This window comes from Gobio gobio (assembly GCF_949357685.1).
Source record: "Gobio gobio genome assembly, chromosome: 22".
NCBI lineage: Eukaryota > Metazoa > Chordata > Actinopteri > Cypriniformes > Gobionidae > Gobio > Gobio gobio.
Genome location: NC_137118.1, coordinates 34,291,183 through 34,313,524, shown reverse-complemented (window position 1 = coordinate 34,313,524; position 22,342 = coordinate 34,291,183). Strand labels below are relative to the sequence as shown.

At 38.8% G+C, this 22,342-nt stretch overlaps 2 protein-coding genes across 7 annotated transcripts in view; one reads left to right on the top strand and one right to left on the bottom strand.

The window, feature by feature from the left end:
- Positions 1–22,342, bottom strand: part of nf1b (neurofibromin 1b) — an 82,539-nt gene that overhangs the window by 41,488 nt on the left and 18,709 nt on the right. For 3 of the 6 annotated variants that reach the window (XR_013815626.1, XM_079805419.1, XM_079805420.1), the window contains exons 14-35: positions 22,135–22,248; positions 21,959–22,038; positions 21,746–21,869; positions 21,107–21,353; positions 20,928–21,001; positions 20,626–20,709; positions 19,301–19,642; positions 19,052–19,191; positions 18,158–18,280; positions 17,993–18,076; positions 17,707–17,823; positions 17,435–17,616; positions 15,081–15,292; positions 13,135–13,296; positions 12,919–13,022; positions 11,359–11,494; positions 10,111–10,173; positions 9,184–9,342; positions 8,701–8,798; positions 8,480–8,626; positions 5,972–6,118; positions 5,411–5,521 (exon numbers count right to left, since the gene is read on the bottom strand). Coding sequence is in view for 5 of the 6 variants with exons in the window: in XM_079805419.1 (XP_079661545.1) it covers positions 5,411–5,521; positions 5,972–6,118; positions 8,480–8,626; positions 8,701–8,798; positions 9,184–9,342; positions 10,111–10,173; positions 11,359–11,494; positions 12,919–13,022; positions 13,135–13,296; positions 15,081–15,292; positions 17,435–17,616; positions 17,707–17,823; positions 17,993–18,076; positions 18,158–18,280; positions 19,052–19,191; positions 19,301–19,642; positions 20,626–20,709; positions 20,928–21,001; positions 21,107–21,353; positions 21,746–21,869; positions 21,959–22,038; positions 22,135–22,248 (3,050 nt within the window). In the remaining variant the exon portion in view is untranslated. Of the gene's footprint in view, positions 1–5,410; positions 5,522–5,971; positions 6,119–8,479; positions 8,627–8,700; positions 8,799–9,183; positions 9,343–10,110; positions 10,214–11,358; positions 11,495–12,918; positions 13,023–13,134; positions 13,297–15,080; positions 15,293–17,434; positions 17,617–17,706; positions 17,824–17,992; positions 18,077–18,157; positions 18,281–19,051; positions 19,192–19,300; positions 19,643–20,625; positions 20,710–20,927; positions 21,002–21,106; positions 21,354–21,745; positions 21,870–21,958; positions 22,039–22,134; positions 22,249–22,342 lie in introns of those variants that run through there. The other 3 variants (XM_079805421.1, XM_079805422.1, XM_079805423.1) reach the window with 3 other exon arrangements.
- Positions 2,267–3,499, top strand: LOC307119131 (oligodendrocyte-myelin glycoprotein; the record flags this gene model as incomplete). The annotated part of the gene is made up of 1 exon (XM_079805210.1): positions 2,267–3,499. One exon carries the CDS (start codon positions 2,267–2,269, stop codon positions 3,497–3,499), a length of 1,233 nt encoding a protein of 410 aa, XP_079661336.1.

The window sequence follows — 22,342 nt, the reverse complement described above, 5'->3', positions numbered from 1 at the left end:
TGATAATGAATAAAGACTCACAGCCATATCAAATTATAAGACTCACAGCCATTACTAATGATAATCAGATTCATTATCATCACTAACAATAATCAGACACTGCTCTCTCACTCACATTGCTCTGATTAAACATTAATCACTACTATATTCAGATTTACTAAAGTTCAGATTCGCCATCATTACATGGCATCAGACACATTGTCATCAGACTCCCTAAGGTCACTAACTTTCATTTACATAATAATCAGGCACAAAATCAGACTTAATCACCCAGTATTAATCACCTCAGACTGTATTAAACTGTTTTCAGACACAAATTGTACCACTCAATATAGTCAGACTCGTTGTCATCACTCACATTAATCATATTTACTGTCATCAGACCCAATTTGTCACTCCAAGTTTGGACTCACTGTCATTACATAGAATCAGACTCACTAAAGTCACTAACCCTCATCGGCATTATAATGAGACTCATTACAGATTGCATCAGTCAAAATAGTCAAACTCATTGCTATTATTCATTTATCATATTTCTGTAATCAAACTCGATCAGTATTATCAGACAGCGGTCATTCACTGTAATCAGACACAAAATGTCACATACTCATCATCACTTAAATTAATCTGAATTACTGTCATAAGACAAAATCAGTCACTCAATATAATTACATTCAAACTATAATCATTACACACTGTCATCAGATCGCTTGCTATAATCAGACACAAATGACTCAGTATAGTCAGATTCACTAAAACTAACACTTATAATCATTATTTAGACTCCATCATTGGTAGTGTTGCCACAATACTGGAAATTCTAACTTCAATACGATACCTTGAAAAATATCGATATTCGATACCATTTTCGATACCACTGGGAAACTACCATATACACACTTGCATACAGATATCTCATAATTTTTTGATAAGTTGGGTAGCTTTCACACAGCACAGGGAGGCTTATTTGAAACTGAACTTAATTTACAAAAAAGAGACAAACAGTGAGTAATAAAATAAGAACAAATAAACATTGCAAACGATAGAAATAAAAAGTTCTAACAGTAGGCTAGTATTCAGGTAAGAAAACACTACAGAAATTAAATAAAAATTAATGCTTACAAGAGCAGCGAGTGATTTTCTTTTGTCTTTTTAAAAAAAAATTTATTAACGTCCTCATGAAATCAAAATCGATCTTATTTACTTTGTTAGCCCACATTACAGGTCTTAGGGTGAACAATTAATCCGTGCAAGTTAATACACAGAAAAAAATTGTTTGCCGTGGTAATCTTTAATCAGAATCTGAAAAGTAACTTCGGGTCTGGAATGGCGTTCCCTTTCCGATGACAACTGTGTGACGGCTTGGGGTTGAATATTCTTAACCACTCCCCTCCAACCATTAGTCTGCTATGAGCGAGAGATGGAGAGGGGAATCGCTGAAGTAAAACCCTGCCCTCTATTCAATATTCCTTTTCACTTGGAAATACGTCACAGCACTGAAATAAAATCAGTTGCAACTTCCGGTTCACTGGGACTTTAACATTAAAGACAGCAGCAGGTTAATTAGGCTGCTGTCACTTTAAGAGCTTATGCACGGATCCAATATACAGTTACACAACTTGTGCTATTTACGTTCCCAAACGGGCTGTGTTTACCTGAATACTCAACAAGAAGGGCATTTTGACACAATATTGTGTGTATTTTGATTCAAGCGAAATAACCCACTAAAAATAAGTCAATTTGGTACGCGCAAGCTGTTTGAGAGGTGGCTTTAGGAGCAGCCACTGATCAGTGGTGCATGCATTTTAGGTGTAAGTGCGAAACCTGCGGGAATGAGTAAAATTATGCGCAATACGAGCACTATTCAACCGGAGCGATTGAGACGAGTTTGTGACGGGTGTGATGCAGGTGTGTGTCAAACTGTAAATTTGCTTTTGGAGAGAAGAGAGCGAGAATGCGCAGCTGGTATCATTGTATCGATACTGCAGAAAAGAAGTATTAGAACCGTTTCAGGTATTTCAGTATCGATACATATCGAAATATCGATATTTTTGACAACACTAGTCATTGGTTTCTATTATCAGATCCTATCAATTTTAGACACATACACACATACACACACACACACACACACACACGCACACATTACTGCCAGTCATGGACACTAGTACAATACTAAAAATACAAATAGGTGCATTCTGCACGCATGTAACAAACAAACATGCATTCAGCAAACAAACCTCTTGCCGTTGTCCACAGGAACACCATGAAGATGCCCGTGTGTTCTGTGATGTCCTGCCTGCTCTTACTGTGGTTTACGTGTACATGCGCACATGCAGAATGTCCCGCTGTTTGCACCTGTAGCGAGAGCCATCGGACAGTTGACTGTTCCTGGAGGGGGTTTAGACATCTGCCGATGGGCCTGCAGAGAAATATTCAATCCCTCAACCTGACCCACAATCGGCTATCTGATCTAGACCATCACCTAAACGCCTTCACACATCTGCGCATTCTGGACATCTCCTATAACCGTCTACTTAATTTCCCAGTCTCACTGCCACGGGCGCTGTGGGAAATCAACATCTCAGGAAACCGTCTACGTGTACTCAACAAGGATGACACAGCATACCAGTGGAACCTCCGAGTTCTGGACCTGTCCGTCAATAAGCTGGAGCGTGTGGTATTCATCAACAACACGCTCCCTAACCTGAAGGCTCTCAACCTCAGTCACAATAAGTTCTGGACGGTGCCTACCAACATGCCCCATAACCTGGAGGTAGTGGATCTATCCCACAACTCTCTGGTCCAGATTCTGCCAGGGTCCCTGATCCGGCTATACAGGCTGGCTCAGTTCTACCTGCATGCAAACCGCTTTACAATGGTCAGTGAAGGGGTATTCGAGCATCTGCCAGGTCTGAAGCTCATCACTCTAGGGGACAATCCGTGGGCTTGTGAAGAAACTGCCAACATCAGCCACCTGTTGGTGTGGACCAAACACACTTCCACCCGAGTGTTGGGTTGCCCCTGCCACACCTGGCACACCTGTGGAGAGGCTCACCTGTCCAGGACAGGGAGCTGGCACTTTGGCACCTACACGCTGTCCCCATATGTCTTTGGAACAGAGGAGCCAAGCTACCCACACGTACAAGCGGTCACCACACACTCCTGGACAGGGACGTCACTCCTAAACACCAGGGATGACGAAACAGGATCTAGAAGCACCAAGGAACAGGAGTCTTTCAGAAAGGGCCTTCTCTTTACCTCAACTTCAGAGGTTTCCGATTCAAATATTCATTCAACTACAGAAGGCCCAATCACCCCAGTCGACTTCTTCACCACCATCTCCACCACCCGCAGGACCACCACTCTCCGCACAAGGAGCGTGAAGAGACCCAATCAGAAACTCAGCAGAAACACAAGCCCAGGACACAGTGCCGGCTCACTCTACAGATCAGTCGGCTGTCTGCTCCTCCTGGTGGCCATGACTCAACAGCTCTGAGTCACATGGTCCTTGGATCATACTAAAAATCAGGTTAACAAATAGATATCATGCTTTGCATTTTCATTTCACTTTTATGTTCAACATATGAAAACTTGAAAATGACCTTCCAAAACAGAACAGTCTCACAGTGTAACCTCCATCTGCTGATGTAGAGCAGCAACAAGCAAGATCAGTGGACATACAAGCTTAGATCCATGGATTTCATAGGTTAATAAGATTAATGTTACTAACTAGTAAAACTGACAATCCAATTAGTTTAAAAATGATTCTATTCATTTAAATGCATGATTGTTATTACTTAAATAAAACTAAAATAATAAACATGAACAAAAAGCATCTTGTTTGTTGTGGGTTATATTATATTTGCATTTTTTCATTCAAACTAATAAATTAGTCACTGAAAGGTCCAGAAAGCTACCAACCACGTTCCAACAGCTACTGACAACCATCAGGGATTCTTGATTAAGATGGTCTAGAAGGTCACAAACAGTTTCACAATCACCTTAAACCAGTTTGGAGAAGCTGGAAACCATCTGTCATGTTCTAAAAACACAGCTTAAGCTGATGATGTTAACAGGATTTTCCAGCTGGGAAAGCAAGTTTCTATCATGGCATACAACACAAGACATTTTGAAACTGATAAATGGTCAGGTTACCCAGCTATAGGAATCTAAACGTTAATAAAAAAAAAACCTCAAGTATATTTGGAAATCTTTTTGCAATAAACACAGAACACTTCAGCCAGTCTTCCGTGATTGTTACCATGATGCCTGATGAAAAGCAAACAAATAATTTGTTAAACAAAAAGGAAATCTTGTCAACATGATCTTTCCATCAATGACACTCCTTTCTGACGCATCATGTGACTTTAAGCACAGGTGTCATTATTAAAAGCATCCGCATCAGTCTAGAGACACTGCACATCATCACCACTCGCAGAGATAAAACGTTGATGCTGAACACTGCTGGTGAGTATGCAGGGAAAGATTTCTGCTTTAAATTATTTCTCAGGACTAGTGTTCAAACATTAAATTCTGATTGATGCTTAAACTTTTATGAACATTATTTTTTTTTTTTCTCTTAAAAAAAATTACATTTGATGATATTTTTGTGTCTTGGTATGTTGTTTTCAGATCAGAAAAAAATGGCTTTGAGGGTGGACATCTGTGTGGCGCTGCTGGTTGTGATGTCTGGCTGTATGCTGGTCCAAATGCAGACTACCAGTCGTCCGACGAACAGTACAACTGCATTAAACAACACCAACAGCACAAACCAAAACAAGACTACAACTACTTCACCCATTACCACCACTACCACCACAACAGTCACCATCAAGAACCAGAACTTGAACGGCGGCGGTTCAGCCAGTTTCCCCGGCAGCACAAACCAGACTGCTACAGGTTCAATGGCCGGCCAAATTGGTAGCAGTTCCTCCTCTTCCTCCATGACTAGCTGCTTCAAACTTCAGCTGCTTGTGTTCATGGCTCTGCGCTTTCTACAAATGATACAGTGACCATCAACCTCCCATGTGCTTTGAAGGTAGACAATCATGTAAGATTCTTCAGGGACTTAATAGAGTCTGTTTCTGAAATGCTTCAAAGCTTTTGTAGATGTGGTCTCGCAACTTGTAACAAACAGCTTTTTGCTTAACATTATGGAAGATTATTTCAAATATAAAAAATATTGTTCCTATTCAAAACCATTATTCAGCAGGCAGTCAGGGTATTTTTTATTTATTGTTGTAAAGCGCTGTAATATCTTCATAGATTTCCCTTTGTTGATGAAATGATCTATCTGTTATTAGTTAATTGGTTGTTCTCAGAAGCAATAAAACTTTGAACAAAAGAACGTGTGCTTTTCTAATTCTTTTGCACCAGTTTGCACCATGTGGGTATTATGAAGGCTTACCTGCGAGTCACATAGTAAAACACAGGGTTTCCGTTCTTCGAGGTTCCCGCCTGGTAAAAGATGTTAAGAGTCTTCAACGCTTTAAACTCTTCTTTCTCATGCACCTGGTGTCTAAAGAAAAAGAAAAACAGCTCTGAACTGCATCCTTTACTTACACTGCAAGAAACTGTACACTTTAAGAGAATTGTATATCAAATGTGCTATAATGGGCAACACAATCTGACTGTTCCACCAACTTTGGTGGAAAAACAGCACAGTGCAAAAAAAAAAAAAAAAAATGATAGCAATATTATTATTATTGTTTTCTTGATGAGTTTTTTGGGTCTCATTTACCAATAAAAAAATAAATAAATCGAATCATCCTTATATCAAGATACATTTACAAAGCAAAATATGTATTTTTTTCTAGAAAATGTGTGTGTACTTTTTCTTACTCTATTGCCAAATAGTCATTTCTGGGGTTCAAGTATAAATGTAAAAAGAAATAAATAAAATAAAGTCTTTTATCTGTTTTAAAAAACTTTTTAGATGGCATTTTTTTCACCGTAGAGCAATTTTTACCTGGTCATAAACTCCTCAAATTTGGAGCTGGTGAGATTCAGGCTTGACCAATGAGTATCTGCCACAGGTTTGTGTTCTGGGGGACCCAGGTAAGCAAGCAGGGTGGCCATCTTATCGAAGGGCCTCCTTCCAACTGCTTTATGATCCCTGAGGATTATGGAAAATGACACCCTGATTAGCTGAAACTTCTTTGTATTGCTTACATAACAATATTTTACTGATGGATAAATATAAAGCATTACAGAAAACGTACAACCTAGTCAGTCAAAATAATGGATGATGATTATTTTGACAACAAAACAGCTGTCCTTTATCCAAGATATCCATGTATTTCTGTCTTCAGTCGAAAAGAAGTGAAGATTTTTGATGAAAAGATTTCAGGATATTTCTCCATATAATGTAAGTCAATATGGAGTAAGTCAAGTAAGTCAGTTTGAAGCTGTACTGAACCTCTCATTTGGACCTTGAACTGTATGGGGTCTATTGACTTACATTATATGGAAAAATATATCCTGAAATCTTTTCATCAAAAATCTTCATTTCTTTTCGACTGAAGACAGAAAGACATGGATATCTTGGATGACAAGGGGGTGAGTAAATTATAAGCAAAAGTTTATTTGAAAGTGAACTAATCCTTTAATGACAGGCATCATCAGTGCTCCTGTCACTTTAAGAACAGCCACTGACGAACATGACGCGGATCTCACGCATTTCATTTCCTCACAACTCTTTAAGTTAATTTAAGACGTTATTTAACTAATTTAAGACTCCTAATATGAGAATACTCAAAATTCTCTGTGTTGTTGTTTTTGTTTGTTCAAGAGCAAAAGAGAACTCGATGTGAGCAGGAGACTGACGTGATTCTGTCTGTGCGTCGAGTGTGTGTGTGTGTGTGTGTGTGTGTGTGTCAGAGTCAGAGTGTCCCTCGATTAGCTGACATGAGACACAGCCACACAGACAGGACATTGACATACAGCGCATTCTCTTGTGTCTTGTCGCGCTTGGAAGCATTTACATGAATAGAAGCGTGATCATGTAACGCTAGGCAAAAATGGATATAAAAACGGACGCTGCGTTATTTGCGGTAAATATTTTTAACGCATTAAGCTGAAAAAATTAATCGCCTGCATTAACGCGTTCATTTGCCCAGCCCTAATATATATATATATATATATATATATATATATAAAAATATATACATTTTTCTAAAATATATACATGCATGTATATATAACATTATACACAGTACACACACATATTATGTAAACACACATTTTTTTTTTGGATGCGATTAATCGTTTGGCAGTAATTATTTTGCAAAACTTTCGCATTTACAGGTCACCTGGAGTATGTAAAAGTCAGTATGTTTGGACAGAACATGAGACTGAGTTCTATATTAAAGGGATCGTTCACCCAAAAACAAAAATGTGATGTTTTCCTGCTTACCCCCAGGGCATCCAAGATGTAGGTGTCTTTGTATCCTCAGTAGAACACAAAAGAAGATTTTTAACACGAGCCACGAGCCACTGGGTTTAATTTGAAGTTGTCAGTGCATGATTTTTTACTCTAATAGAATTAGACCCCATTCACATGCATTATACATCTGACAGACGGCAATGGTTGGAGTTAAAAATCTTCTTTTGTGTTCTACTGAAGAAACAAAGACCTACATCTTGGATGCCCTGCGGGTAAGCAGAAAAACATTACATTTTCGTTTTTGGGTGAACTATCCCTTTAAACTCATAAAAGACAAAATAATTATGGGAATACTGGATTCTTAACAACAAAGAAATGCCACAATTTATCAAGACCTCGATGCAGATAGGTAGGAGAAACAGCCAGAAACACCTCATACGTGGCCAAGTATAAGGGTCTTTCCTTGCCATTAATGCTTGGATAACACACCTACGTCTCCTTCAATTCAAAACAATGGCTAGTGCAGTGGCTGTGATATACGTAAACCTACCAACATTATGTTTTAGTTGCACAACATTGGTTAATGGAAATGCCGTAATTTCACAACAGTTCTTTAATCAACGTTCTGAAAATATCGCAAAGTTTTGCGCAATTCTGTAATGGAAACCAGGCTTGTGTCCAGTCAAATATAGAGATTTGAATGAACAAAACAAATATTTCAAGAGTTATTCCTAAGAAATGCTGGTCTGGCTATCACCAGACCAAGCTCAATCTTTTAAGATTTAACATTGGTCTGGGGAGTCTGCTCTGTATTTTCTACTGCACAAGAGTTCAAATGACTCTGTACGCAATTGGATAGTCAACCAATCAGACCAACGATCCATCGCTTCGCAATCCGTAATTGCGTTAAACCCGCCAAAAGCGCGCCAGGTGAATAAGTCGGTTTGTGATTGGTTCCCACAAATTTGTAACAGAAGCAGGATTGAAATATGTACAGGTTTCCAGCCTGAGCTGCAGGGTGAAATCAAATATCTCTTGGATATTGGCTCCATGAGCTGGATGACAACAAGGGTCATTCACCGCCCTGCTCACCTGTTACTAGACAAATACTGGCCAATTTTCTCTTGGTTGTTCCACAGCAGCCTGTGCAGGGCCAAAACGTTCCCATCACTAATAAAGGACAGGCTGTGGTTGAGGGAGTCACTCGCTGGGCAGTCAGAGGCGATGTCGAGGAAAAATCTAGAAGAAAATCCAAAGGTTAACCTAAGTGGTGACAGGAATCAAACCCTGAAGCTCATTGATTGCTTTCTTACCTTCTGGCTGCGTCAAAATTACTCTTCACAAAGTCATTAAAAGGCCTCATGTGCTCCTCTTTCGTGAACAAAACGTGGTTGGCAATACTTTGGAGGATCTGCAGACAGGTGAAAAATGAAATAAGATCAACTTTAACTTAACGAGTCTTTATTAAAAAGCCCAAATCGTTTTGTTTTGTCTACAACTTTATTGTACATTGATGTCTTTCATCATAAGATCTTTCATCATGCTTCTATAAAAGCAAAATACAGTCAAGGCTGTGCATTACAGTGATTATACAACGATTAAGTGGGTTTTAGGCATAATTTAAGTGGCTTTTCACTTAAATAAACCCTGCTAGATGGTTGATCAGTTGGCTTTCCCAATTATGGACATGGTTTTAACCTGGTAGATCCTTTTGGACCAGCATCAATGCAGCAAAGACCAGCTTGGCCAACAAAAGCTGTTTAGCATTATCTCATCTCTACGCCAAAAACACTCACCTTTGACATGAGTTTGAGGCCTCTTTCTATCCTGGGCGGAGGCTTTTTGTCAAGAATTCCAGCCTCATATGGAGAGACTATAGCCGGGTTCACGAATCGCAGGAACATGGCACTACCTACAGCTCCAATACTGTTCTGAGGGAAACGCTGACTCACCACCTGAAACCAAGACACACAAACACACATAGGAACATATAAAGCGGGTAATAGGGCTGGGGTAACATGGCACTATTTCATGAAGATAGTTATAAACCACAACCAAAACCTCTTACATTCATATAACTGAACTTAATTTAAAGTTAAATCCAACTAAACTCTGGTTTAGTGGAGGTCTAGTTGATCATATGATGATATCTGTTGAGTACATGAGGTTCTGTGAGGGAACTATCTGAATGAAATGGCACCAGAGGCTTTAGAGTTAAAGTGTAGAAAGCAGTTTGAAGCCGTTAAACAGTTTAACGATGGCGGAGGTCTTCACCAGTGACCTTTAAGAGTGTTAGAAGAAAAAAGGCAAAAGCAAAGCATATAAAATGGCACTACAGAGAAATACCTTTTACTCAGAATTAACGTTTCAGGTCGAACGATCAAGCATAAAATTATTTTGGCTTTCAAGAAGGGGTGGAGTTTGTTACCAAATTGCATTACCCACAACGCACCACTGCATTCTAAGGCCTGATCATTTACAACCCTCAGTCCTGAGAGTGACGGCCCATGCAAAGATGATGCCCGGAGCTACAGAGTTTGTTGTTTTTTCGTGGTGTTGGTGTTCTGTGGTACATTCAGTGAAACCTCAGCTTGCCAAAAATCAGGAAATTAGTAGATATGATTTGATGTAATGACAGTAATGCAGGCCAGAGGTGCACAAAAGTCTCAGATTAATGAAGTGAAACGCGACAGGAAGCAGATACATCCGCCATTCACACTTACTGCTTTCCTCACTTCCTTTCTGTCTTTGACAGATGCTTTAGACAGGAGAGAGTGACAAGTAGCCTACAGGACAGAAATGAGCACAAACAAGTCACGGCACAAGCTAACACACACACACACACACACACACACACACACACACACACACACACACACACACACACACATACTTTCCCTTACTACCAGGCCCGCATGGAATGGGCATCTCCAACTTGAACCGCTGGCAAAAGATTAGGTTTTTTTAATCATAATTGGAATTTTAAATAAACTATGTTTAAATAAATAGAATATTGTAAATAGTTTTTAATAATTGAATAATGCTGTCAGTTATCAATGAGTATATACACCACCATTCAAACGTTTGGGTTTGATCTGGAGTAAAAAAAAAAAAAAACTGTAATATATATTCAGGATTCTTTGATAAATAGAAAAAGTTCAAAAGAACAGAAATATAAATATTTGTATATATGTCTTTAAGGTCACTTTTGATTAATTTAACCACATCCTTGCTGAATAAAAGTATTTATTATTTAAAAAAAATATGTGTATATTTTACTGGCCCTAAACGTTTGTGTATTTAACCATGTAACCCTTTTAATTCATTCTGCAGAATTCCAGATTTTCCTGCACAATTGGCTTAATTTATGAAACATGTAGAATGAATTTCTTTCTAAATAATTAAAAACTTTACGTAAAACTATGCTTTCACACATGAAGGCAAAAATGTAACTAAGAAAGGATTTACAAACCACACAAATTTGTCACATATACTAGAAATTTATGTCAAATATGTATTTGAAATAAACTAGTTCTACAGTCGTAGCACAATTCAGATTTTAAAGTCAACATGATTTGTCGTTCTCATTCCATTTTAAATAAGTTATTACACTTAATTAGATTACAAATGCCATTTTTTTGGTCTTATTTGTGATAATTTGTGATACTTTTTGTGTTTGGCTGAAAGAAGAAAGTCATATACACCTAGGATGAGGCTTGAGGGTGAGTAAATTATGGGATAATTTTCATTTTTGGGTGAAATAACCCTTTAAGAAAGTAAATTTTGATGTAATGTTGAATTTAAACCGTTTAATAATCAACAATCAGTCTTCACAGCAAAACTGAAGCATACTTGACATTAGTATCATCATACACATTGTGGATACAGACATCCACAGAAAGTAACTCCACAATATCTTTCAGGCCTCTTTGCAAAGAGAAGAAACTCCTCATCAGTTTCTTCAGTCTCACCTGAAAGAGACAGTGACAGACACTGCGGAGCTGAGGAGGGAACTCGCCAGATGAGCTGATTATGGCCTGAAAGAATCGATCAGTCATCCGTAGCAGATTACGCTGGTTCTCCTCCAGATTCTCGCCGGTCTCGAGTCTGAGGGAAGAGGACAACTGTATCATCTCCAACCAGAAACTGAACATCACGTTTGCAAATTTGCAGTATTTAAAAGTAAATTTAAAAAGATAGTTCAAGTTGTTCCAAACAGTTGATGGGGTTTGGAAAGGACTGGAACAACTTAAGGGTGAGTAAATGATGACAGAAGTTTCATTTTTGGGTGAACTATCCCTTTAAGTGGCGAGAATGCCAAAATACCAAAAAATACCAAATAGTCCCAAACATCAAAGGACCAAAATACACCATATTGACAAAAGTTTTGGGACGCCTCTCTTTACATGCACATGAACTTTAATGACATCCCATTCTTAATCTGTAGGGTTTATTATGGAGTTGGCCCACCCTTTGCAGCTAGAACAGCCTCAACTCTTCAGGGAAGGCTTTCCACAAGGTTGAGGAGTGTTTATGGGAATTTTTAACCATTCTTCTAGAAGCTCATTTGTGAGGTCAGGCAGTGATGTTGGACGAGAAGGCCTGGCTCACAGTCTCCGCTCTAATTCATCCCAAAGGTGTTCTATCGGGTTGAGGTCAGGACTTTGTGTAGGCCAGTCAAGTTCCTCCACACCAAATTCGCTCATCCATGTCTTTTATGGACCTTGCTTTTTCCACTGGTGTGCAGTCATGTTGGAACAGGGAAGGGGTCATCCCCAAACCTTTCCCACAGAGTTGAGAGCATGAAATTGTCCAAAATGTCTTGGTATGCTGAAGCATTAGGAGTTCTTTTCACTGAAACTAAGAGGCCAAACCCAACCCTTGGAAAAACAACCCCAACACCATAACCCCCCCATTGCATTGCACGTGGTGATGTAACGCTTGGAGGCAGCTGCTCGGCCATGGAAACCCATTTCATGAAGCTCTCTACGCACGTGATTTTAAATGGCCTACCACTTCATGTCTGTGTTGCTGTTGTTCCCAATTGCTTCCACACCTATCACGGTACCATGCTTGAATTCACTGAGCTCCTGAGAGCGACCCATTCTTTCACAAATGTTTTTAGAATCAGTCTGCATGCCTAGGTGCTTGATTTTATTCACCTTTGGCCATAGAAGTGATTGGAACACCTGAATTCAATGATTTGGAGGGGTGTCCCAATACTTTTGGCAATATAGTGTAGTTTATCATATAAAAGTACACAAAATATTTCCAAAACCCTCAGCAGCCATTCATTAAACCACATGAAACACACTGTGGTCGGCACAAACCAGTTCATCATCAACCACAAGTGAACTTCTGATAAAATTAGTCTGGCTAGTTTTGTTCATGGTTTGAGGATGCCACCATGTTATGCAACCTGCCCATGATACCTCTGCCTAATTTGGCTAGCTTCTCTCAAAGTGACAGGTAAATTTGCACAAACACACCAGTTGAGAAGCACAGATGTAAAGGGTCAGTCGGACAGATACCTGGTGGGATCCACCTCAAAGCTCAGCATCTGCCACTCAGCACCAGTGATCACTCCCCTGAGCAACGGCTCCAATAACTTCTGCAGATACGTGGCCCCATACACCTGAAAAAAGGAATTACACAGAGGGAAATTCACAGCTAAACTTAATCCAGATCATTTGAATCTGTGAGTGGTTATTTGACTTCAGTGCATGCCAGGGAAAGTGTAGAGGCACCTTAAAGCAGAACGTCATGATTTTACTAGCCAGGCTGTTTCCGCGGAACAACGTTTGCATGGAATCTGCCAACTCCACCTCCTTGGAGAACATATTCCACAGTAGCTGATACAACAGATGTCTCGAATCGAAGAGAGACACCAGAACACGTGCCAGTTCATCCTGAAAAGAGTTTACAGTAAAATCATACACAGATTTTGACGTTTAAAAAAATAAAATGGTCCGTGTTAATTGTTAATATTAATGCATTTACAAACATTTTATATTTGGTAATACTTTAATTTTGATGGTCCATATTAGACAATCCGTTAACTATAAGTAACTTTGCAACTCATTCATTCATTCTCAGTCATTAGCGTATTAGCAGACTGTCTGATTAATATCTGATAACACTATGTTGATGGTTCCCCGACAGACATTGACAAGAAAAAAACGTTGCAACTACATGTCAGCTTATTCTAATAACCCTGCCCCAAATATCTAATCCTACTAATACAGTAATAGAGTTAGTTGACATGTAGTTACTTATAGTTAGTAGAATGTCTGAAGTTGACCATCAAAATAAAGTGTAACCTTATTCCCCACTTTCACAGAAGATGCTTAAACCTTGTCCCAGACTAAAATTCGTGTTTTAACTGAAAGTAACTTGCACTGACATCTCTTAAAATATATTAATGTTATTGTTTTGTCACAAGATGCACACCATTAATGTTTTTCTCTAAGGCATGCTTCAAAAATCTACTTAAACATCCTAATCAGGAATGAGGACATTTTCTCGAATGGACTTATTGCACAGGTGGCATCACGGTACCATGCTTGAATTCGCTGAGCTCCTGAGAGCGACCCATTCTTTCACAAATGTTTGTAGAAGCAGTCGGCATGCCTAGTTGTTTGATTTTATACATCTGTAGTCATGGGAAGTGATTGGAACACCTGAATTCAATGATTTGGAGCAATTCAATACTTTTGACAAATATATATATATATATATATATATATATATATATATATATATATATATATACATAGACAGAGTGATTAAGTCAATCAGTATATATAGAGATGATTAGGAGGCTGTGATGATGGACAGAGGCCAATGGGCAAATTGCGGCCATTTTTAAGGACATCCAGGGATTTTAATGACCACAGAGAGTCTGGACTTAACTGTTTAACGTCTCATCTGAAGGACAGTACTTTTTTGACAGTATATTGTCCCCATTACTATATCATTCTGGGGTGTTAGGACCCACACAGACTACAGGGTGAGCAATATTACAGAACAGTTGTTCGCAACCAGGGAATAACTTAAAAGCCATTAAATAATATAAATAATAATGTAATCTAAATTAAAATGCTAAAAAACACATCAAATCAAGATGTAAACTGAAATTAATATTTCTTCCCTCCCACCCAAAGTATTCATTGTTTATATTGAATAACTTATATTTCTTGAAACTTTTGGAATCAAAATGAATCATGGTTTTATAATTTATAATTTTTATAATTTTGAATTAATATATTAGTACTACCAGTTTCTGTAATAAATATCTTAGCCTATATGGGTGAAATAAAATAATAAAGTTAAACCCAAATATATAGAGAAAGAGAATGACAATTATCTAGATGGATAAATAGAAGTAAGGGGAAAAAAGGCATTTAATATGCAAATAGGTCTAAGAAAGAATTGACCATTGCCAAATCAGTATGCAAATAATCGTTTGATTTTGACTAGCAAACATCCTATAAATTTAAGTCACTGGGAGATTTTCCGGCTTTAACGTTACAATTCTTAAAAGTATAACATTTGATTACGTTTTTAAAGATGTTTATAAAAAATTAAACTCTGTTGCATAGTGAATTGTGAAGAACATAGTTTGAATTGCAGCTGAATTAAATTACTCATCTTGCACAGTCCAAAAACTAAATAAATAAAATAATATACCCACCCACTGGGAACAAGGCACCACACTGGCCAGCGCCATGGCGATAGGTAACTCCCCCTGGTCGCCCATCATTGTGACAAGTTCCACAAGTCTCTCAAAGCGATCGGCCAGAGCAGTCTCTGCCAGTGTGTCAAACTCTGTGCCCTGCTGCAGGATCTTAGTGAGGACCTCCATGAAAGTAGCCCTGGTCTGAAGGTCCTTATGATAGCCCAGCCCTGCAAGAGAGCAGCAGACGCATTAAGGTTGATCATATGTGTGATAAAGTGCTTACTAAATGTTGTTAGAGATTTGTCACAAAAAGCCATTTTATGTCAGGTAGACCATAAGTGACATGACGAAAAGGCCAACTATGGTAACCCATAGAATTTGTCTTCTGCATTGGACAGACACACCCGGAGCAGTGGGCAGTCATTTTTGTTTCGGTGCACAGGGAGCGATTGGGGGTTAGGCGCCTTGCTCAAAGCCACCTCAGTTGTGGGTAATGAGTGGAAGAGAGAGCCGTTCATTCATTAGGCCACAACTGCCCTGTATATATATATATATATATATATATATATATATATATATATATATATATATGTGTGTGTGTGTGTGTGTGTGTGTATGCGTGTATGCGTGTATGCGTGTATGCATGTATGCATGTATGTATGTATGTATGTATGTATGTATATATATATATATATATATATATATATATATATATATATATTACACGACTGCCCCGAATATACACTGATCAGGCATAACATTATGATCACTGACAGGTGAAGTGAATAACACTGATTATCCTTTCATCACGACACCTGTCAGTGGGTGGGATATATTAGCAAGTGAACATTTTGTCCTCAAAATGTTTGTGTTAGAAGCAGGAAAAATGGGCAAGCATAAAGTTTAGAGCAAGTTTGACAAGGTCCAAATTGTAATGGCTAGACGACTGGGTCAGAGCATCTCCAAAACTGCAGCTTTTCTGGGGTGTTCTAGTCTGCAATGGTCAGTATCTATCAAAAGTGGTCCAAGGAAGGAACAGTGGTGAACCGGCGACAGGGTTATGGGCGGCCAAGGCTCATTGATGCATGTGGGGAGTGAAGGCTGGCCCGTGTGGTCCGATCAAACAGACGAGCTACTGTAGCTCAAATTGCTCAAGAAGTTAATGCTGGTTCTGATAGAAAGGTGTCAGAATACACCGTGCATTGCCGTTTGTTGCGTATGGGGCTGCATAGCCGCAGACCAGTCAGGATGCCCATGCTGACCCCTGTCCACCGCCGATAGCGCCAACAGTGGAGCAATGGAAGAAGGTGGCCTGTTCTGATGAATCACGTTTTCTTTTACATCCCGTGGATGGCCGGGTGCGTGTGCGTTGCCTACTTGGGGAACACATGGCACCAGAATGCACTATGGGAAGAAGGCAAGCCGGCAGAGGCAGTGTGATGCTTTGGGTAATGTTTTTCTGGGAAACCTTGAGTCCTGCCATCCATGTGGATGTTACTTTGACACGTACCACCTACCTAAGCATTGTTGCAGACCATGTACACCCTTTCAATGAAACGGTATTCTCTTGTGGCTCTGGCCTCTTTCAGCAGGATAATGCACCCTGCCACAAAACAAAAATGGTTCAGGAATGGTTTGAGGAGCACAACAACGACTTTGTTGACTTGGCCTTCACATTCCCCAATCCAATCGAGCCTCTGTGGGATTTGGTGAAGAAACAAGTCCGATCCATGGAGGCCACACCTAGCAACTTATAGGACTTAAAGGATATGCTGCTAACATCTTGGTGCCAGATACCACAGCATACCTTCAGGGGTCTAGTGAAGTCCATGCCTGGACGGGTCAGGGCTGTTTGGGCAGCAAAAGGGGTACCAACACAATATTGATATATACGGTCATAACGTTATGCCTGATTGGTGTACATTTACATAGCAGACATCCAACGCGACTTACAAATGAGGAATACAACAAGCAATAATACAAGAAGTGCTAGCGATACAAAGTTTCAAAGATCATTCAGAAGAGTACAAACTAGAACAGGGAGGAATTAAGAAATAGTGAAAGCATAGACAAAGATTTATTTCTTTTTTAAATGTAAAAAAGTATCTAATTATGTACTTATCTAATTATGCAATGGTGCTGGGTATTATCACAAAAGAAAAAAAAGTAAAGGAAAAGTAAGTAGAAGGATAAAAAAGGGAACAATTATTGGGAAAAAATATGTCTAAAATGTTTATTTGTACAATTGTGATAAATGATTTTGAATGGAAAGACATAATAAAGTTTAAAAAGGAAAATTAAAAAAGGTTGGTATAATGTTTGATGAATTTAAAGTGTTAGTTGAGAAATTTGTGGCTTAATTGTCCCACCAATAGAGTGCATGAGGCCGCTGTCCACATTGGCATTGAGCAGATTGGACATGGCCAAGACGGTGCAGTGACGTAAAGACGCCAACCGCCTGGACATCCCCCGCTTGCGTCCGGCCACCTGCTGACCGTCGTCCTCCACCTCACTGCAGTCGTTCAGCAAGTTCATGAACAGAGTAAAGTACCTGCGGAGGACAGCAGGGGGCAGGGTGAAGTACAAACCCCATGGAGGGACAATATAGGGCGAAGGGTTTGATATGGCTTGAGAGTCTTACTTTAGAAAAAGCTGAGATTTGGCCTCCATCAATTCCACACCGTCCCCCTCCTCTGGCTGGAGTGGCAGCCCGGCCAGAAGAGACACCACCGCTTCCATACTCGCCTGATCCAGATCCCTGTCAATCAAAACCACAGGGCTCAGAGCCAAAAAAAATCCAACCACTAAAGGTCAGTTTCGATTTGTGCTACACTAATTTTAAAATCAAGGTTTCCAGAGCCAAAAGTCCAATGGAAGTTGTTTTTTGTTGGGTAAATCAACTCCAACAATGTTGTCTGAACATTTACCTGGTGAGGCATTTGACATCATCATCAGTGGCCTGGTTGGATGTTCCCATCACCCAGTCCGTTAGATACTCCACCATCTTATTCCTTAGACAAACACAAATCTGATGCATCTCCAGAACAGGAATAAAACATGCCAGATGATCTGACAATCAAATAAATTTGTACCTGAACTTCATCTCTTGGCAGAAAGAAAGGTCATCTCTGCGCTCCATCATGACCTCGACCAGCTGACACAGTTTGGTTTTAATATGGATGGCATGAACCATGTTGCCAAGTATACGTACATACCTGCCAACATATCAACGGGCACACAAATACTTACAGTTTAAGCACAGAGGAATCAACAATAAGGATAACATAGATGAGGTTGTGTCAAAATTGCAAGAATGACTTGTAAAAATGTTGGTAGCATCAGTAAAAATAGGTCAGAAATTACAAATTAATCAGTAAAAGGTTTGCTTTGTATGGTTTAATTTTTCCAGCAAAAATGAATATACATTTTTTTAGTTTCCTGTATAATTATAATAACAGCATAATTTTCAGATATTATTTCACTTTTTTTCTTTTTTTTTTAAAGAAAGCTTATTTGATTTATAGTTTTAGTTTATAAGATTTAGATAGATCGATTTAAAAAGTATAATAAACGTATAAATAAAAAAATAATATTAAATATTAAATTATAAAAGTAAATATAAAAATTATATTCAATAAATATACATACCGTGTATCTGTATACAGTACCATTCAAAAGTTCCCGCCATCACAGGAATAAATTAGTTTTAAAATAGAAAACTGTTCTTTTATATTGTAATAGTTTTTCACAATATTACTGTTTTACTGTATTTTGGGTCAAATAAATGCAGCCTTGGTAAGCATAAGAGACTTCCTTTGAATTAAATAATTATATTAAAAAATAATCAAATTAAATTATACTAGGGCAAGCTCTGGATCATTTTCTCAGTGTCCTCTACCCAGTGAAGACAAATGTATCTGGAAACATTTATGAAGAGAATGATCTTCACAATAAAGCTGATATTTACAACTAAGCAAATTACTTACCTGACCAGGTTGAGCATCATAGTCTCGATGCTGGCTTGACCTAGATGCTCCGAGCTTCCTTCCGTATGGTTGTCCAGAAGGTTCTTCATGATAGCGATGGTCTGCTCCACAAACTGTGTGTTGGTCTCATTAATTGGCACCTAAACATATTAGCACAGAGACATGAGTACCAATGACGTTTGATGTTGTTGATGTCCAACTTGCTCATAAATTATTACCACAATTAACTGTGGCTATTAGCGGTCTCACCGGCCCCTGGGCATCAAAAAACCTGCTGATGCTGTTCTTGAGTTTGTTGAATAGCATGGGGTAAAGCGCTGGACTTAGCTCCAGCCCCACCAGGTCTTTGACATTGGTGCGGATCTGATGGCCCTTCTCATGACTGCACACCATCAGTGACAGAAGGCGGTCCAAGAACCTACTCAGGGGCGTCTCTGGGCTCCCCTCACACGAGGCCATGGAGACCATGGAGCTCTTGCGATCGTTCAATGTACCCATGGGAGGACTGTAGGTGGCCAGAGCAGGCGTGTTTCTCTGCTGCAAACACACACCACCCAACGCACACAGGAAGCCAGTCATATTGATCCATTCCTGAGGGATGAGAGACAGGATTTAGGAGCTTATAAATGTAAACAGCCAACATTTTGTCATGTCATATTTTTAAGTCAAAATTTATTTGACCTTTTCAAATATCTTTTTTTAATATGTAGTGTTGACCAGTTTTAGGGGATAGTTGTTTTTCCAAAAAATGTGAGTATGTTTTTTGTAATTATTTAAGAAATTTAATTTAGAATTATTGCTTTTTATTATAGTTTTTAATTTAAGTTAAATACATTATTTTTGCATATAATTTAGCTAGTTTTTTACGTAGTTAATTAACAATGTGTTTAAAGGTGCACTGTGTAAATTTTAGCAGCATCTAGTGGTGAGATCGCAAATTGCAAATGCCCACCTTTCACCCCTCCCTACGAAGCACATAGAGAATCTACGTTGGTTGACACAGGACAAAGATGTCGTCATCTGAGACAGCAGAGAGTAGCTAGCGCTCTGTTGAGCAGTTTGTCCATTTAGAGCTACTGTAGAAACATGGTGCCGCGAAATGGTGACTATAGGGGGACCCGCGTTGTATGTAGATAGAAATTACAAATTTGAAGGTAATAAAAACATAACGGTTCATTATGTAAGGACTTTATACACCACTGAAAACATAGTTATGTATTTATATATAATTTCTCTCAATAGTTCCTTATAAATACTACACACTGCACTTTTAAGTTTTAATATAATATATATATTACTTAAAATTAAAATGACTAAATTAAAATTCTATGTTAAAATTCTCAAATAACTGATTTGATAATGACAAAAAAAACCCTACTCTCACACTCTTTGCAATTTTGCAACACTACAAATTAGGAAAAGGTATTTGAAGAGATCAAATAAATTACATACTCTATATTTTATAATTAAAACAGAAAATACTTGTTTCTTATGTCCCTTAAATTGAAGAATCAAGAATGTAGACTAAAATTTATTTTCTACTACTATAGGCCCTGAGTGTTTGTGCGTCTGACCTGACCGTCTTCCAGTTTCGTTTTCGGGTGGCTTAAGATTAATTTGGTTGCATGTTCCCATTTAGCATGTGTGTCTTCCCAGGCCTGAAATGACCAAACAGAGAGCGGAAAAAAAGCAACAGAAAAAGCACACAAGTACTGAACAGTGGAAAAATCAAGTTTACATATGCTAAAAGAATCCGATTCAAAACAATGACGTTAAATAATACAATGGCTCACAATCAGAAAAATGCAAATTTGTTCGCCAACAACCAGAATGACTCTACTACTGTTCAATGGTATTAAAAATGTAAATTTGTTACCTCTGTGTTTCCTGGGGTGGGCAGCTCAATCCTCCGAAGCAAAGCCATTACTCTCTTCTGTAGAGCCGAACGACCTAGAAAAATCAGAAAGATCTTATAGACTGTGCTGCCTCCTTGTGGCACCCGCACCTAAGACACATGTCTGAATCTGAGCATTCAAACGAGTTTATCAGACAGACCTGTAATCATCATGTTACTGACAGATGCAAACTCCATGAATGTGTTGTAATTTGGCAGAAGGGACTGCACAGGGATGTCTTCTGCACTGCAGCGGATGTCTGCCTCCTCACACAGGTAGCGGAAACAGGACATGGACACCAGAACTGCCTCCATGTCTGGACTCCACAGGAACATGTAGAGACAGACCTCCAGCTTGGTCTGGGCCTGCCGCCAGATGGCGATGTTGCTGCCTGCTGTGGCCCGATCCTACAGGAGAAAAACAATATATTATATATATATAAGGTCAGGTTGAACACATTGAATTGTGGGATACAGAACTATTGTGGGATACAGTACTCCATGCAGTTTAGTTTGGCTGTATACTTCACATTTTAGCAAATTAAATAACAATATAATAATATAATTTAGCAAATAAAATAAAAATTCATTTATATTAATTTTCAATATTTAAATTGTATTTTAAATTTTTATTTAAATTTGTATATTTTAGAATATAAAATCAAGACAAAATAAAAGTGAAAGATTAAATAAAGAAAAATGCAAATTAATGTTTCTTTGAAATATCCAGATAATGTACACGAGGGTATACACATATTTTACCCATGATGCACCGTGTGCAGTTGCAAGAGCCGACTCACCTTGTTCCTAAGGAGAAATTTATTTCTGCAGATGAGAATCTCTCGCAGCCACTTCAGAATCTCAGTGCTGTTGATCAACTGATGACCAAACAGCTTCTTACAGATGAAGTACAGCACCTGAGAACTGGACCAACAACAAATATAGAATTAGACGGGCAGAGTTTAGTTTCTGTCAGCACCAATTAACTGGAGTCGAGTCCACTAAGGAGCTACCTGATGTCCCAGAAAGTTTCCATAGGAGCGTCTGGGTTCCACAGCTCGATGCTTTCAGGCTGATGCAGAACCAAAAGAGCCTAATATAGAGATAGATTATGACCGATAACTCCCACAAAGGCTAACTAAACTCACACTGGTAACTACAGTTAAAGAAAGAGATACAATGATCTCACCTCCATGGCTTCCAGGGAAATATCTCCCATGTTAGCAAGAGGCACAAGCTGCACCAGGCCTGTGATGAGTTCTGCTGTGCTGCTGTGGACCTCTAGACCCTGTTTACCTGGATTCTAATTCACAAACACACAAAAGTGACATTAAATGTACAGCAGCGCATCTTAAAAAGTATCACACTGAAGCCAGAGAGGGGTAAACGTCCTCACT